General features: G+C 32.5%; 3 protein-coding genes across 6 annotated transcripts; all 3 read right to left on the bottom strand.

The window, feature by feature from the left end:
• Positions 1-9,728: 9,728 nt before the first annotated feature.
• LOC132283098 (disease resistance protein L6-like) lies at positions 9,729-13,118 on the bottom strand. Of its 4 annotated transcripts, XR_009471942.1 has the most exons (6): positions 12,903-13,118; positions 11,785-12,057; positions 11,542-11,659; positions 10,268-11,474; positions 10,058-10,084; positions 9,729-9,968 (listed from the first exon to the last, which is right to left on the bottom strand). XR_009471942.1 is itself a non-coding variant. In XM_059784991.1 (4 exons), the coding sequence occupies exons 1-4, from the start codon at positions 13,116-13,118 to the stop codon at positions 10,540-10,542; spliced, it is 1,542 nt and encodes a 513-aa protein (XP_059640974.1). In that variant the 3' UTR covers positions 9,729-10,539. The 4 variants fall into 4 exon arrangements, 1 of the variants encoding a protein (XP_059640974.1); XR_009471943.1 differs by having other exon boundaries at positions 10,058-11,474; XR_009471941.1 differs by having other exon boundaries at positions 9,729-10,084.
• Positions 13,119-13,134: 16 nt separating this feature from the next.
• LOC132283099 (disease resistance protein L6-like) lies at positions 13,135-14,984 on the bottom strand. Its single transcript, XM_059784992.1, has 2 exons — positions 14,221-14,984; positions 13,135-14,008 (listed from the first exon to the last, which is right to left on the bottom strand). Exons 1-2 carry the CDS (start codon positions 14,739-14,741, stop codon positions 13,135-13,137), a joined length of 1,395 nt encoding a protein of 464 aa, XP_059640975.1. The 5' UTR covers positions 14,742-14,984.
• Positions 14,985-15,306: 322 nt separating this feature from the next.
• Positions 15,307-17,216, bottom strand: LOC132283100 (disease resistance protein L6-like). Its single transcript, XM_059784993.1, has 2 exons — positions 16,486-17,216; positions 15,307-15,506 (listed from the first exon to the last, which is right to left on the bottom strand). Exons 1-2 carry the CDS (start codon positions 16,977-16,979, stop codon positions 15,398-15,400), a joined length of 603 nt encoding a protein of 200 aa, XP_059640976.1. The 5' UTR covers positions 16,980-17,216; the 3' UTR covers positions 15,307-15,397.
• Between the last annotated feature and the right edge of the window lie 253 nt (positions 17,217-17,469).

Below are 17,469 nucleotides of genomic sequence, written 5' to 3'. Positions count from 1 at the left end.
TTTTGGTTTATTCACCAGTGGTCAAGCTTTGATTGGGAATTGGAAGTGATTTCCAGCTACTTTAAGGGATAAGCATTGACCCAGCATCACCTACTCTATATTACTTATTGTGTTTCAAATTTATGGTGTTTGGAGAATCTAACTTTGAATTGGTTCGAGATTACTTTTTAACTACAAAAGGTTTTTATTTTAAAAAATTGCATTTAGGCTGTTGGCAGCATGACTCTTTGAATAGAAAATAATGGAGAACTAAAAAAAAAAAAATTTGGTTTAATTTTTTTAGTTACTTTTCTCCAATTTTAAAGCTCCAATTTCATATTTGCCCAACATAGTCTTATTGTGTTTGGTAACCAATAAAAGTTCTTTCAACCGTTACCAATTTTAACTCGTCTGAACTTTTGAATGAAGTTGAAGCTTATAAAATAGGATTTGTGTAGAGGTGGTATATTTTAGGTAATTTTTTTTTTATTTTTATTTTTTGTTCTTTTTATTTTTATAAAGACAATTTTAGTCATTTTTTATAAAATTGCTATTATCAAATATAATATAATAATATTATATTAAAAGTTATTATTGTAAAATTAGCAATACAAGTGTTTACAAACAAGACATTTATTTTGTGACATCCAAAACTAGAAAGATAGACATTTTTTTTGGAAAAATTATATTTTGGTGACCAAAATTAAACATAATTTGTGTAAAGTGACCATAAAGTCAAGAAAAGATGAATAGTCACCAAACCTAAAACTTAATTACTAATAAGTGACTATTTGATGGTTTATTACTTAAATGACCTTCTTATAATCTATTATTATGTAAGTGGACAAATTTATCATGTACATTAAACTAAATAAACACTTACTTAAATTGACAAACAAAGAGACGACACATTATCGGGGTGATGGGAGAGAACTGAGGATGGGATAAGAAAATTGTAGTTATAGTTATTATATTTTGCAAGTTGATTTGTTTGATAAATCTTCCTTAAAATAAAAGATAGTAATTTTTAGGAAAATTTTAATACATAGTTATTATACTTTACAAGTTGATTTGTTTGAGAGATCTTCCTTAAGATATAAGATTGCATGTAATTTTAGGAATTTTTTAATACTACTGAGTTATAGTTTAAGAAATAATGACCGTTGCTGATTAATTTCATAATTTTGCCAACTTTTAATGGGTTGTATTGGATGGCAATTTTGTAATCTAAAATTTATTTTTAAAATGTTTATCAAACCATGTTTTTGACCAAATTATCCTTAAATGGTCACTTAATATCAATCAAGTTTCAACATTGGTCATTACGCATTTTTTCTTAATTAACTAAACATAGAGAAAAAACAAAAACTACATACTGCCCTATTAATTGATAAAATTTCATAAGTAATCGAGTTAAAGTTATGAAAATAAAGATAAAAAAAGTTTAGAATATTAATGTTGGATTTGGTGTTGAAAAAAGAGTTGCTTTGCTGTGAAGAGAGAGATGAAGATAGATGATCGTGTTGTAAAAGGAAAGAGAAAAAAAAAAGAAAAAAGAAAAGAAAGAAAGAAGGGTTTAACCCGTAAAAAATGAATAATACCCATCTTTTATTTTAATTTTTTAAACACATGTTTCAATGACATTGGACCACAGATCATCCTCCTAGATGAAGGATCCAAGCATTGTCCATAATATGTCATCAATCACCAACAATAATTTTTTGATTATTCTAGTGACAAAAAATTTTTATTTTTATTTTTAGATTCTAATAACAAGACCAAATTGTCTTTATTTTTTTATTATTATAGCGAGTTTTTAATACTTTTTATTATATTAATAAGAGTGAATTTTAAAATTTATTTTATTATTGTAAAATATAAAGAAGTATTTGTAATTAGTGCAACTATTTAATTAAGTCAATATCAAAAGAATAATGTGAAAATGTTATAAAAAATAGCATAATTATTTTTGAAATTGGAAGGAAGGGGTAGTCTAATCAAATTTAATGTATTAGCCGGCAAATAATTGTTTTGAACCAACTCATAAATGAATACACTGGAGGACCCACCATGATGCAAAGAACCATATAATGCAAAAGATTGTGAGGCAATGGGGGTTGTTGGGACCGAGATCTCATTTCCCATTTTAATCTCTATATCTAATCTCTATTTTTGTTTATTTTTTTTACTCCTATAATCATCTTAAAGTTTGTTGGCTTTTTTAAAACAATTCTATTTCCATTCTCATTTACATAATTGATTCTCTAAAATTATCTCAAGCGGGGCGGGCCCCCACTGAAATGGGAATTTTTGCCATCCTAATTTGAACAACCTTAAAGGGATGGCAATAGGGTAGCTAGGACGGAAATCTCATTCCCCATTCCAATTTCTATCTCATTTTAGTGCCAAAATTATTTATATAAAACAATTATTTATACAACCATACATAAACAGAGGATGAAAAAAAACTTGAAAACATCACCTTAAATTATTTCTATACAGAGGATGAAAAAAAAAATTTATTTCTATACAACAAAAGTAAAAGTTCTTCACCTTTTATTTTTTATTTATTTTTTCTTTCTTTTTCCAATATATATATATTGTGTGAGAACTGCTTATAACAGTTTTCACTATTATTAGCCCAAATATAATCGAAACTTAATATGGGGCTGGATTAATAAATAATAAAAGAAACTTGGATGTTAACGGGGAAGATGATACTCAATTTCTTGACACTTCGTATCAATGTGTATTAACAGTTAAATTACTGAACTTTTTTGCGGCAAATTTATGTAAATTCTCCAAATATATAGCACTGGTTTATTTGGGAACGGTTGATTCCATGGTGCAAACAACCTTTGTTTCTACAAAGGATACTTCATCTTCTCAATAACTCTCTCTCCCTCAACTCCCACTTCCCTCCCATCACTACTCTTTCAATCCAACTATGAATTTTTTTATTTTTTATTTGGATCTTCTCTTTCACTCAGCGTGTTCTAATTCCTTCTCCAACAACTTTAAATTGAACAACACCTGTGTCCTATTAAATTTGAGTTGGGTGTGGTCCCAATAAATTTTTTGCATTCAAAGGAAGTCAAATCTTATACATGATGCTTTATGAGGCACCAAGTTCAAGTAAATTATCACACGAGTCAACTTTTGGAGTTCACCAATCCCTTCAATTAAATTACCACACGAGTCAACTCTTAGAGTTCACCAATCCCCTTTTACTAGGTCGTAATCCTTAATATTGGCAATAATAAAGTGAAAATTACATTTTCATCTCATATTGGAGAAAGTCTTAAATGCTTCGACATAGTATCACTTATTAATTAAAGGGTTAAGCGCAAAAAACTCCCTTGCTATACAAAAAATGTGCAAGAAACACCCCAGTAAAAATTAAGTACATATAAATCCTTGTATTATTAACATTTTGAACAAATTACCTCCTAATCATCAATTTTGACCCTTTTTTACAATAAGATAAATGTTGTGTTGATTTTTGCATCATCTCAATTTGCTTCAGTTTTCGCCTATGACCATGGAGACTGAGATGCACAAGCGCAATTGTCCCCACTTGGTTGGTTGTTCATCTATGTTATCTTGATTAGGCCACGAAGACCATTTTGATACTTCGTAACAGCATTTACATTCCAAAAATCAAAAAATTTAAATTACATGAACATGTTATATATATATATATATATATCCCTGCAACAAGCCCTACTCCAATATGTTTGCGCTTGTTCCTAGCTTTTTGGTCATGTTCTGAACAACAAATTGCTAGAGAGATTTTAACCCAAAAAAAAATTGTTAGAGAGAAAAATAAAGATTTTGCTTCTAAAACGAGAGTAACTATGGGTTAATTGCATTTTTGTTACCGGCACCATAGAGAGAGAAGGAAAGATTTTTAGAGAAAGATATTGATAACGGTATGAATTCATGATATATATGACAAAATCAATAAATATATGGAAGTTGTTGCGAAAAAAAAGATAGAAAGAACAAATATGAAAGTTGCCGTAAAGAGAGAGACCTTTAAAAAAAAAATGTCATTATGATTTTTATTGTTATATATTTTTAAAAATTTGTTATTGGGGTATTTTAGACATTTCAATGATTAAATTGACTTAATATCTTTATTTGCAAAAATTATAAAATGTAGGGAAACTTTTCGAATAACAGATGATTAATTGCACATTTTACTTATTATGAATAATTTTTTTGCACGTAATCCTTAATTAAACCTCAATTTAAGGTTTGTTTATTCACAAGTGGCTGCGCTTTGATTGGTAATAGGAAGCTTCGTTTGGTGGATGAGCATTGACCCCAGCATCACCAATTATTATAATCAAATCAATTATTATAATCAAATCAATGTATTAGCCTGCAAATAATTGTTCTAAACAAATTAATAAATGAATAGACTTGAGAACCCACCATGATGAACAAAATCATATACTGTAGAGACAGTGACTTAAGAAAAGCTTCAAATTGATATTCTTTCGATACTATTTCATTTAGATGTTATATAAAATAATGATTTATTAGTGAATTCAAGGATGAATAATAAATTTAATCACGTCAATATTAAAAATTGATTACTTGTCCATGAAATTGAAATTAAGGAGTGACATGAGGTTTGTTTATTCACAAGTGGGCCATGCTTTGATGGGTAATAGGAGAGTGATTTGTGGCTTCATTATGGTATGAGCATTGACGCAGCATCACGTACTCTACCAAAAAAATATAATAAAATCAAACTCACATGCGAATACACTCCAGGATGAGGTGTGGTGGCCCCACCCTATTGATCATAGGTTGATAATATATATATATTTTATTTTTATATAAAAATTTTTCACTTTTTAATTTTATGTTTTTTATCTATTTTTTTGGTGAGAAGTGCTTATCACCATTCTCGTCATTATTAGTCCAAATCTATATTCAAAACAGGTAATTTATTATGGATGGAAGAATAAATGATAAAAGAATTTTGAATATTAACAGGGAAGATGATATTTAATTTTTAATCATTTTATATTACAGTATTTGAGAACTCTGACCTTTACAGTTGAATTACTGAACTTCTTTACAAATTTCTATAAATTCTTCAAATAGCACTCCTTTAATACTTTCAATTCACTTCAGTCTAACTTTTAGCTCATTTATATTTGGTACCCCAACAATCATCAGACAAACCAATACAAAATAAAAGTAGAGAGTAAAGTTAAGCAGATTGTATTAAAGCCACAATTTGAAGAAATAAACCATAAGGTGACTTTTGATTTCTTAAATAATTGAACCGCCGAATACGTGTGTTTGGCAGATGCAGTAGTTCTTTTAGTGGTATATGTGTACCCTATTACATTCAGTAACTCTATTCCCCTACAGTATCGTCACCGCAGTAGAGTTTAACCACCAAGTTCGGGATGGATTGGTGTGGTTCCTCTACGCCTAGGACGGGACACATGCTTCGAATTTGACCAATTGGGATATCTGGAAACAATATTTTTTTTTATTATTTCTTCATTCTAAATTCGAAGTGGATTCTGATTCTATTTCTGTATTCTCTCTAGATTCAAGGACTAACCACGGAATCACAAATAAAAAACAGTGAATAGATTCATAGGTTCGATACCTTGTAATAGAACTCATGCTTGATAGAAATATTAGATCACATAGAGTCGACGAATGAGATGGATTGTCTTTTTCATTCGGCAATGAATATATTTCATAATCTTTTTGTTTTTTGTAATGAATTAGTTGGTCTTTTTCATATGGTTTTCAATTTCACGTAATTTTCACGCAATTAACAAATTTGACAGATTAGGTAATTTTATCAATGCTATGTAATATTCCAATGATGTCAATTTGTTTAAAGCTTTATCCAGTGAGGAAAAGTTACAACTATCGTTTTTGACTTCTTCAAGTTTGTTTGACCGATGTGTTTTTGTCAAAGGTATTTGTACTTACCCATCTCCTAAAGATGCCAATAACCAAATTTATTTCATAATAAATAATAATAATAATAATAATTTTATTTATTTATTTATTTTGCAACATACACAATTTCATAGCCAATAGTCTCCATTTCTCTATAATTTGTCTTTGTAGCTAAACCTGTTATTTATTGGTACAAACAATGTTTTTTTTTTTTTTTTTTTTTTTTTTTTTTTTTTTTTGTGTGGTAAAAACTAAAGTAAACATCCAATATTCATCCCCATAATGATAGTGTCATGACCGGAGGTGGACTCAGGAAATTACATTTCGGGAGGCCAAAAATGATAAACAGTAGAGAGAGGAATACATGCACTCTGATTCTTTGCATTACTTAATTTACAATGGGTTTTTTAGTTTGTATATTAGTACTACATAATGGGCCTTTACTACACACAAACTTGGCCCACTTAGAATTTTCTTTATCAATGTCTACGTAAAAAAAATTAGTAAATTCCCATTATGTGTTAGCAGTAGATTTTTTAAAAATTCCATGGCACCCCTTGATCCGAGAAAAACTTGATTAAGGTGGGTGGTGCACTTTACTCACAATAGTGGTGGGATTCGCGAATGACACAACTCTTCTTGGTTTAAGAATAACTTGGATTGAGCCGGCGGTGTCTGGTGCATTTTACTCACAGTAGTAGTGGGACCCACGAATGGGTAAAGACTCGAAATATACAGGATTTTTAGTTGTTGACAACCCTGTTTGCTACTAAGTACTTGATACAGTACATCGGAAGAAAAAATAATAATAAAAAAAAAGTAAATGCCGATGATAAAAATATTGTACTGAGCTCGTGAACCTGACAATATCAACCACCATTTTGTGTTCCATATTTATCACCTAAAGCAACTCAATGGAGAGAGAGAATTTACTCAAATAATTAGTCAAGAAAGAAAAGTTAGTAAAAGCCAACTAAAGAGAAAAAATAAATATTCAAGTCTTTTCAATAAATAAAAACGTGAAAAATAAGAAAAATGTGATAAAAAAGGACCTACTAATTATTTAAACTACCTTTGAGATACAAGTTTACTCATACTATCTTTGAGATACAAGTATACTCTGTCTAACGTACTCTTAACCATTAGAATACGATAAAATAAACACAATAGTTTATAAATTAAAACAAATTTAAAATATATGACATATTCCAACCAATTTATATTATTTAATAAATCGAATCATTGAAATGCAGACCATCTTTATTAACATGAAACATTGTTGACGTTACTCTACACCAAAGTGTATGTTTAATAATTTACTAATACTGTTATTATTATTTTATATATATATAAAAAGTTAACTAATAAAAACAAATCACAAACTTATTCTCCAAGTACTAATAAAATGAAACATTTAATTACAAGTTTCACTACCAAACCCATCTACAATAATTACATATAATGCAAAAGATTTTCTCTTGCTTATTTCCCTATCCAAAATTCAAAAATCGAGACTCGCCAATGGCATACTGTCTATTCTAGCTATTCTTTCCATTCATCTTTTCATTTTCTTTTAGAGATATAGATGCGTTCTTTTTTAATGTTCCTACTTTCTGCTTTGTTTGAAATAACTGACTTAATCGCTGTCTTCTAGAATTTCCTTTTAACCTATTTGAATTTTTTTTTTCTTCCGGAAATTAACCTATTCGATATTCTTTCTTCACTACCTTGTCCGTGTTTTGAGTACCTGTTTCAATCCTACTTGTTATATCATCATATATCTTCCTGCTTTTTCTATACATATGATCCTAGATATTGAAACTTATTTTATGTTATCAGTCTTGTATTTATCCAAGTTTTCATGGGTTTCCCTAAGTGTATTGAATTATGTCACTAGCATATAACGTGCATCATGAAATGTCTATCTTTCGTTATTTCAAATAGACTGATTTGGGGGCGTAGTATTTATTAAACAATCATTAGTTTCTTCTCATGTAATATCAACTCCTGTCCCTCTACTCCACACGCACAAACTCTAGTTCTTATATCATTATGCGTATCCTTAGATATATTTGGTAAAACTAACTGGCATGTCTTTTTCTTTGTCAGGCCACCAAAGTTCATCTCTTGGCTATCATTTGTATTTATTGTTGCCGAATCCTAATTTAATGCGTAACATCATCATCTTTGCCCTTTATAAACGAAATCTCATCAACATCTTCTTCTTCTTCTTCTTCTTTATCATCATCTTTATCATTGCCTTTATCCCATATAAATGGAGTTAGCCACATGAATTCTCTTTCTGTATTCTTTTCTATTACGAGTTGTCTCCCTTTTTTATTTTTATTTTTGTAAGGTCATTTCTAATTACTTCATCCCACGTCGTGAGTTTTGGTTTCCCTCGTGTCTTACTTTCTATGCAAACAAATCTATTCCATAGGTTTTCCTTGCATATAGCCATACCACCTAAGTATACTTTATCAATAATAGGTGTCACTTCTTCTCTCACATGATTATTAATTCTATATTTTCTAGTCAATCTTATCATCCATCTTAACATTCTCATTTTAGGCATGTCAATGCATTGTTCCTGTTTCTTCTTAAACATTCTCGTTTCAAGTATGTGAATGCATTGTTCTTGTTTCTTTTTTAACGCCAAAAATGTCACTACATATGAAATAGTTGGCTTAATAACTGTCCTATAAGATTTAAACATGACGCCTGTAAATAGAATTTGTGCTTTTGCGAGAAAGCATGTCTCACATGGAGGTGAAGATACTGGGGATACATTCACCTTGTGGAAGGTGTATTTGGTCCTCAAATTTTTACCAAGTAATGGTGTGCGGTTTATTGTTTGAAAACTTGTGGATGTAAACATGAAGCCTGGTGTTCTCTTACAGTGAGCATTTAGACAAGTAGCTTTACATATCTAATATTAGCATGTAAAAAGTTGTAGAAAATGACTTTAAAGTTGCATCTGAATTCTTTATTATCCCTATTTCTTTTATTTTTGTTCTATTTTTATTTTCCTTTTCCTTATTTTTCTTTCCATTCTGCTTTTCTGACTATTGCTCAGGCAATGAGTGATCGATCAGGGGTGTGTAGTGTTCAAGCAGCCTATTTTCATGCTCTTCCAGACTGGGCCCTTAGCTGCCTCCACTTCTAGATGAGTTTGGAGACATATATGTCCCTTATTGGCAGGAAACTGGAGCAATGATATTATCAACTAATCCCTCGTCTCTGTTTCATGTGGGTTTCAAGATTCATAAGCTGACGATGCTGAACGCTGGGTTGTGGCAGGAGATTGTATTTTTATAGATAGCTGACGCTTGAATAGGCTAATTAGAGGATTGGTATGGAAAAAAGCACATCAAGTTATAGATAGTCATTTTTTATTTTTTTGGGTTGAAAAGTCAAGTTATTGGTGGTAGTTTAGGTAATGGAATAGGTTCAGCGGATGTATTGCATGAAGTATTAATATCAATGGCCTAATCTTACATGTTGTCTTGTGGAAAAGTTTGGACGGTCTAGCTGGAAATAAAATATATTCTTCATTGGTATTCTCTTTATGGATTGTTTATAGTGACTTGTGTAATAAATCGTCGTTAGAAAGAAAACATTACATTGGGCTCTTTAAATACAAGATAGATATAGAGTGAATGAATGAGCTAAAAAGCCACGTGCATGGCAAGATTAGATGTTCTGATAGATGTATTGGATTGAATATATACCCTTCACAAACTTAGCAGATCTGACTATTTCAGAATATACTCGGCCTTTTGCTTTAATGAATGAACTGAACCTGACGCAAATGTACGAATTTAATTAAACAAAAAGTGATCCATCAAACCTCTCTCTAACTACAATAGTAATTATTATTATTATTTTTTTTTTTGTACAACTGATCACAAATATCTAAAAATTATTCTTCACAACCCTTTTGACAAGCTTGTAGCCATCCCTGTTTCCATAATGTAAACTACCATTTCTTTCATAATGCTTGTGGATTCATCTTATAGCTCTTTTTGTATTTCCTCACTTGTCTGGAGATATGATAAAAGTGAAGTTACAAATTAGATTTAAGTTGAGCAAAAAAGGAACATGGATGAACAGTGCAAATTAGTAATTAAACCTGGTTCAGACTCCGTTAATCTCTGATCTGCAATACAAGAAAGAAGCTCAGCTTAAACACCTCTATATAGGTATGGAAGCAAAGCCATTATACTATATGAACAGGGACAGACCAATAGAGTACTGAAAACAATGAGGTGGAGACGACAAGAAACAAACAGCTCACAATAGCCCACCAGCTAGAATAATATACATATTGTCATTCACTTACCTCTATGTATTGTTTCCGGACCTCATAGCTGTTCCTTTTGGGGATCTTCCAGAGGCCTAATATTATTCATTGTTCACTCTAAATATGTCAGCGTAAGGATAAGTATGTTCATAATAATGATCATATTCTACATCATAATGATCAGAAATCGTCTGAATGTGTGTGTGTGGTAAATGCGGTATTTTTTTCAGTGATGAGCTCCCCCTGATGTCCAGTTCCTCCAAGTCTTCCAAAGCCTCAAGGCCCTCAATCTCATGTAAGCTTGTGCATTCTCAGAGCCGCAAGCGTCTCAACATTTTCAAGTTTGATAGATTAGGCATTCTTACCATGGATGAGCAATACGACAAATTCAAATATTCCAATGATACCAATATATGTAGTCCTTCGATCTTATTGAGATTCTTGCAACTAACAACTTCAATTTTTGTTAACTTGTTTAAGTTGGACCGATCTGGTTTATTTTCAGGGTGTCTGTACCCACTCATCTCTGAGGATGCTAGATGTGCCGAACATTCGAGCAGATCAAGTTCAGCTATGTTAAAGCACCAACCCATATAAAAACTTGCCAGCGATACTAGATTTCCAAGTCCTTGTATCTCTTTCAGCTCAATGCACTGATCTATTTCCAAACTTTCAAGCAATTCTAGATTTCCAAGTCCTTCAATCTCTATCAGTTCAATGCATTTTTCTATTCTCAAACTCGTCAATGACTGTAGTTTCCCAAGCCCTTGAATCTTTGTCAGCTTAACGCACTCATAAAGTCGCAATTCCGACAAGAGCTTCAAATTTGACAGAGCCGATAACATTTCCAATGACAGACCACAACGAATATTTAATCGAACCAGATTGGGAGGTAAACCCAATATACATTGAAGTTTAACGCATTTTTCTAGAGAGAGAAATTTGAGCCGAGAAAGGGCATCAATCTCTTTCGGTAGGGTCATAATGTTGCTACATTCAACGTCCAACCTATGCAATTTGTATAATTTAACAATATCACTAAAAATTATCTGCTTCATCTTGTCAGGAATCTGATAACACTGCAATTCCTGCAGATTAACCAAATTTGCAAGATTAGGGGTAACATGCAATCTCCCCAAGTGTACACGCAGAACTTGTAAACTTGAGGGAAGCTCTGGCAGCGCTTCAACATAATAGCAGCTTCCTAAGCCAAGGGTATGAATGCTTGTTGGTAGGCTTCGAATTCCTGTAGAATAAAAGCTTCTTAAAGTATCTCAAACATGATAATCTCCCAATGCAACTTGGAATGTTACCTGTCAATTCAGAATAATGTGCATCTATAATTTCCAGCTTCTTTAACATCCTAATTTCATCAGGTAGCTCCCGTATTTGAGTGAATGAAATGTCAAGCACTTTTAAATTACTTGCCATCTGTTTGCAAGATACATAAAAATATAGAAACAATCATACATATGCTCCAATATGTACGTATGTATGTAATATGAGACGAGAAATGAATTGAGATTATGAGATTTTAAAATATATGTAGTACATACCTTAATTTGACTCCAACCCTTCCAGTTCTCTGGGATCGTACTACCTCTTAGATCAAGTATGACTAGTTTCTTCATATGAAAATTGGTTGCCTCAAAATCCAGAGGGGAATATCGCCAACGAAGCCATCTTAAGTTTAACAAGCGATGCTTGAAATCCCCAACAACAAGTTTAGCTTTATCTATTTGGAGATACCGCAGTTTAGATCGTTCCGCGAATTTGTCATGCTCACACGTCGCAACATCAAGATTTAAGAGTTGAACCTTTTCAGTTATCTGTTAATGAAAAAAACCATAAAAATAAGTAAACATAAAAGAAATGATTTGCCATGTGCTAAAAAAGGAATTATTAATATTAGATATCAATTGTTATTCTTATTTTTTAAGAAAATACCCATTCTTAATGACTTCTCAAAAACAACAACAAGAGTTATTGGTGTTTACAGATAATTTTTGCTTTTATATATAAAAAATAAATAAATAAATAAAAATGAAGCAACTAAAATTTAGTTATTTTAATCTCCAAAATTTTTTTTTTAAAAAAAGGTCATTTTTTTTTAGTTAAGATTGGGTTAGATTCAGGTTGGTTGATTTAAACATTCATAACTCCTTTTTTCTTTTTCTTCTTCTTCAAATTCTTCTTCATTTTTTATTTTTATTCTTTTTCATTTATAACAACTCTAAATAACTTGAAATAATTGAACGATCATGCCTAACATTGTAGCCTACAACTTAATTACAAACGCTACACCAATCTAAATGTACAACATACCTACTTTCCGTTGAAACCAGGTGTACTACTAACAAGAACATCTAAAATTCTTTTCTTAATGAGATGAGTTAAAAATTTTGAATTTTTTTTTATTAGGTAAATACTTACCTCACAACTCTAAATAACTTAAATTTAGTTCCATTTTCAATTTAAACCGAGTTGACAGTTGTCCAAGCCCATCATAGATGATGCTGGCAAATTCAGGTTGGTCAACATCTTAGCTCCCTAATTGGAACCTATGTGGATGCTACCATGAATATTATTTAGAGCGTGTGTATTATGTTCTGACACGAAAGAGACTTAAGAAAACATTAATCAATGCAAAAAATTTAGTGTGGTTAATTTTTACCATGCATTCCTCAAATACGTCCGAGGCTTCTTGTCCATCCCACAACCTGCTGCGTAGTTTTGGATTCTCCAAATCTTCTTGACGGACGATTTCTCTACCAAGATCTCTTAGTTGATCATGCATTCTCAATACTTTATCATTTTCAAGTTTTACCATAGACATGAGACAAAGGACATTAATTGTTGTCTCTGGAAAATAACCACAGTCATCCCACATGTAAAATAGATATAGTTTATCCACCCCAATAAAAAAAACATGCAATATCAAGAAATATCTGTTTTTGCTCGTGGGTTAATACATCATAACTTACTCTCAATATTTCTAGAACTTTATGATCTGGTATTTTCTCCAACTTCTTCAATGTATCTTCCCATACTGTTTTTGGCTTGTCAGATAGAAATGAACCTATAACCTCAAGAGCTAGAGGAAGCCCTGCAGTAACTGATGCCACCTTTCTAGAGATACTACGAAAGTCTATTGGAGGTAACTTTTTCCGAAAAGCATGAATGCTGAGAAGTTGAAGAGATTGGTCAAGGGTCATAGAAGGAGGTTCGTAAGTCTCATTCACTTCAAGAATATTTAGAACATGCTTGTTTCTAGTTGTAACTATGATCCTAGTTCCTGAACCAAACCAATCACGATTTCCCACAAGCCAATCAAATTGAGACTTTTCATCGACATCATCAAGAACAATGAAAACTTTCTTATTGAAAAATCGACGTCTGATAGCGTCGATTCCATCGTTAACATTAGTAATGCGAGGGGGCGGTTTAAGAGTGTCATTGAGAAGCTGGTTCTGCAAATCAACAATACCTTTATCTTTGTATTGTTTGACATTTTCCCGAACATCTGCAAGGAAGCTACAACAATTTTTAAAGTCTCCGAGGAGCTTGTTGTAGATGGACTTGGCAACAGTTGTCTTGCCAATACCACCCATGCCATGGATACCAACAATCCTTACATCATTTAAACCAACATTTAATAATCTCATCATTTCATTCAGATGATCATCCATCATAACTAAGTTGTCAATTGTAACCATGTATTTCTTCTTCAGGTTTAACGACACTGTTTGAACAATGGTTTTTACTAATTCCCCTTGATGCCTGATTTATGTCAAGATGAAAATGAAAAATAATTAGTGACCGACATTTATCATATTGTTTTTCTTCTTATAATTTTGTGTGTGTCCCTCTAATTTGATAGTATTAAAATGGTTTATCATTTATTGGATTCCAATGCTATTATAAAGTTCCTATATATATATATGCAAAGAATTTAACATAAGGGGGTTAGTAGCAGGAAGGGATTAACATACCCATCAGCTTCTTTGTTGACTCGCCAACCCTTGAGTTCTCCAACCTCTTTGAGTGCCTCTTTCCATTTCATAACAGTGCATCCATCAAAACACGTCCCGTGCTTGCGAAAGGCTTCCTCGTAACTCCCAGATTGATGCCTCACATCCGATGGTTCAACATCATAGAAGATTGGCAGAATCAATTGTCCAGTGCTTCTCTTGCAATCCACCATCTGAGCCAGCTCGCGGAGGCACCATTTACTGGAAGCATAGTTCTTGGAGAAGATCGGGATGGAGATACTGGACTCCCTTGTTGCTTCGAGGAACTCAGGGCCGATCTCTTCTCCTTTGCGAAGCTCATTGTCATCCCGAAAGGTGCGAACACCTGCGTCATTGAGATTGGTATATAGAAAATCGGTGAATGTGCGGCGACTGTCTGGCCCTCTAAAACTCAAAAACACTTCGGATTCGCCTCCTGGAACAGGAAGGGACGTGGCTGAAGAGCGCAAAGCAATACTTGGACCTGCAGCCTCACCGTCCATTTCAGATATAATTGTCTTCTGTGTTTTCTGGTCGATCGATCAGAAACAATATTATGGAAGACAAATCTTGTACGAGTATTACCAACCCCCTATGATACCAAACTCAAATCTCTCTAGCTCACGTGTTTGGCCTTTGGATCTGCAAATTGAGACATTCAAACACCCAAATTATATTTGCAAATCACTCTCTCTCTCTCTCTCTCTCTCGATCGATGATGATTGGGAAATGGATCTGCAAATTCTCTATCTGGAATTGGAAAATTATAGGCTCAACACAACCCATACACCCAAATTAACTTTCCCAGTCAAGTCAACAGGAAAAATGGGACAACATACCTTTCGGCTAAAGAGGCAGCTTTTTCCAAGCACTCACATATTAAGAAACTTCATAGAAATTTCCAACGTCAAGAAATTTCCCCATTTCAAGATACAAACATACCTCATGAGTAGGTTGGCAACGAGTTTGAGTTAGGTTGAAAATAAACAAGTTAATATAGGTCAAGATTTATATTTAACGTATTTAGAACAGATTGAGAGTGCACGGATTAAAAGTGGACATATTAATCCGTTATAATTCGTAAACTCATTAATTATTATTATTTATTATTTATTAAATAATAAAAACAATATTATGGAAGATAAATCTTGTACGAGTATTACCAACCCACTATGATACCAAACTCAAATCTAGCTAGCTCGATCACTTCGGTGTTTGGCCTTTGGATCTGCAAATTTGTCATTCGAACACCCAATTTATATTTGGATCTGCAAATTTGTCATTCAAACACCCAATTAACTTTCCCAGTCAACTTTAACTAAAAAAAAAATAAATAACTTTTCCAGTCAAGTCAACAGGAAAAAGGGACAACACATCTTTCGGCTAAAGAGGCAGCTTTTTCCAAGCACTCGCAGATTAAGAAACTTCATAGAAATTCAACATCAAGAAATTTCCTCACTATTTCAAGACACAACGCTCCTCATAAGTCATACTTGTGTTCAACATCTAGGAAAACTTACATACATATAAAAGCAATAATGTTCGACTCAAATTATAAAATACTGGCGCCAGCAGAATCCATATTACAAAAACACGAACTTTAGTTTCAGAAAAATTGTGACTACATCCCAACTTCAAATAAATTTGTGATCAGGAAAAGAGATGCCAAATGAATACCGTGTGTCTAACGTACTCTTAACCATAAGAATACGGTGAATTAAACACAATAATTTTAATTAATTTATACAGTAAGTCAAATCAATTATAAATTAAAACAAATTTAAAATATATGGCACATCCCAACCAATTTATATTATTTAATAAATCGAATAATTGAAATGCTGACCATCTTTATTAACATCGAACATTGGTGACGCTACTCTATATTAGAGTGCATGTTTAATAGTATACTATTAAAAACAAAGTACAAACTTATTCTCCAAGTACTAATAAAATTTCATTACAAGTTTCACTACCAAACCCATCTACAATAATTACATATAATACAATAATTACATATAAACTAAAATAATGATTGATGTGTTCTACCTTAAGGATGAGTAGTTGACTCATTAAACCAACATTTATCATATTGTTTTTGTTCTTATAATTTTGTGTTTGTCCCTCTAATTTGATAGTATTAAAATGGTTTATCATTTATTGGATTCCAATGCTAATATAAAGTTCCTATATATATATACAAAGAATTTAACATAAGGGGGTTATTAGCAGAAGGGATTAACATACCCATCAGCTTCTTTGTTGACTTGCCAACCCTTGACTTCTCCAACCTCTTTGAGTGCCTCTTTCCATTTCATAACAGTGCATCCATCAAAACACCTCTCATGCTTGCGAAAGGCTTCCTCGTAACTCCCAGATTGATGCCTCACATCCGATGGTTCAACATCATAGAAGATTGGCAAAATCAATTGTCCATTGCTTCCCTTGCAATCCACCATCTGAGCCAGCTCACGGAGGCACCATTTACTGGAAGCATAGTTCTTGGAGAAGATTGGGATGGAGATACTGGACTCCCTGATTGCTTCGAGGAGCTTAGGGTCGATCTCTTCTCCTTCGCGAAGCTCATTGTCATCCCGAAAGGTGTGAACATCTGCGTCGTTGAGATAGGTATATAGAAAATCTGTGAATGTGCGGCGACTGTCTGGCCCTCTAAAACTCAAAAACACTTCGTATTCGCCTCCTAGAACCGGAAGGGAGGTGGCTGAAGCATCAGACTCCATTTCAGATATAATCCTCCTCCTCCTCCTCTTACTTGGACCACTGTCCAATTTAGATAAAATCTCCTGTGTCTTTTGTTTGCTCGATCGATCAGAAACAATATTGTGCAAGATAAATCTTGTATGAGCTAGTATTACCAACCCCTATGATACGAAGCTCAAATCTCTCTAGCTCACTTCAGTGTTTGGCCTTTGGATCTGCAAATTGAGAAATTCAAGCCTCTCTCTATGATGTTTGGGTAATAGTATTGGAAATGTGCAAGATTTAAAAACTTTTTCGAGGGATTTTCATTCACAGATCTTGATTCATCACATAGAGACAAGTTTTATGCAAAAATAAAATATGATGTATCATTCAATTAAAAGATTAAATACTTACATCAAAGGTTTGAGTAAACCTTAGATCTCTTCTCTAAAGTGAATGTTCTCACTTATTGTAGATCCCTTTGCTAGATGCATTCTCCTTCGATCTCCATCTTCTTGGTACTTGTTT

This window comes from Cornus florida, unplaced genomic scaffold (assembly GCF_030987335.1).
Source record: "Cornus florida cultivar Cherokee Brave unplaced genomic scaffold, ASM3098733v1 CherokeeBrave_3.0.0_Hap2_Chr11, whole genome shotgun sequence".
Taxonomy (NCBI): domain Eukaryota; kingdom Viridiplantae; phylum Streptophyta; class Magnoliopsida; order Cornales; family Cornaceae; genus Cornus; species Cornus florida.
This window is presented reverse-complemented; position numbering and strand designations above follow the sequence as displayed.

Coding starts and splice junctions, on each gene's coding strand:
- LOC132283099 (XM_059784992.1), bottom strand. CDS start 14,741: ATGGACGGTGAGGCTGCAGGTCCAAGTATTGCTTTGCGCTCTTCAGCC. Junction 14,009..14,220: donor GTCAACAAAGAAGCTGATGG/GTATGTTAATCC, acceptor GACATAAATCAG/GCATCAAGGGGAATTAGTAA.
- LOC132283098 (XM_059784991.1), bottom strand. CDS start 13,118: ATGTGGGATGACTGTGGTTATTTTCCAGAGACAACAATTAATGTCCTT. Junction 12,058..12,902: donor ACGTATTTGAGGAATGCATG/GTAAAAATTAAC, acceptor TTTCATTAACAG/ATAACTGAAAAGGTTCAACT. Junction 11,660..11,784: donor AGGGTTGGAGTCAAATTAAG/GTATGTACTACA, acceptor TCTTGCAAACAG/ATGGCAAGTAATTTAAAAGT.
- LOC132283100 (XM_059784993.1), bottom strand. CDS start 16,979: ATGGAGTCTGATGCTTCAGCCACCTCCCTTCCGGTTCTAGGAGGCGAA. Junction 15,507..16,485: donor GTCAACAAAGAAGCTGATGG/GTATGTTAATCC, acceptor ACAAATTTGCAG/ATCCAAATATAAATTGGGTG.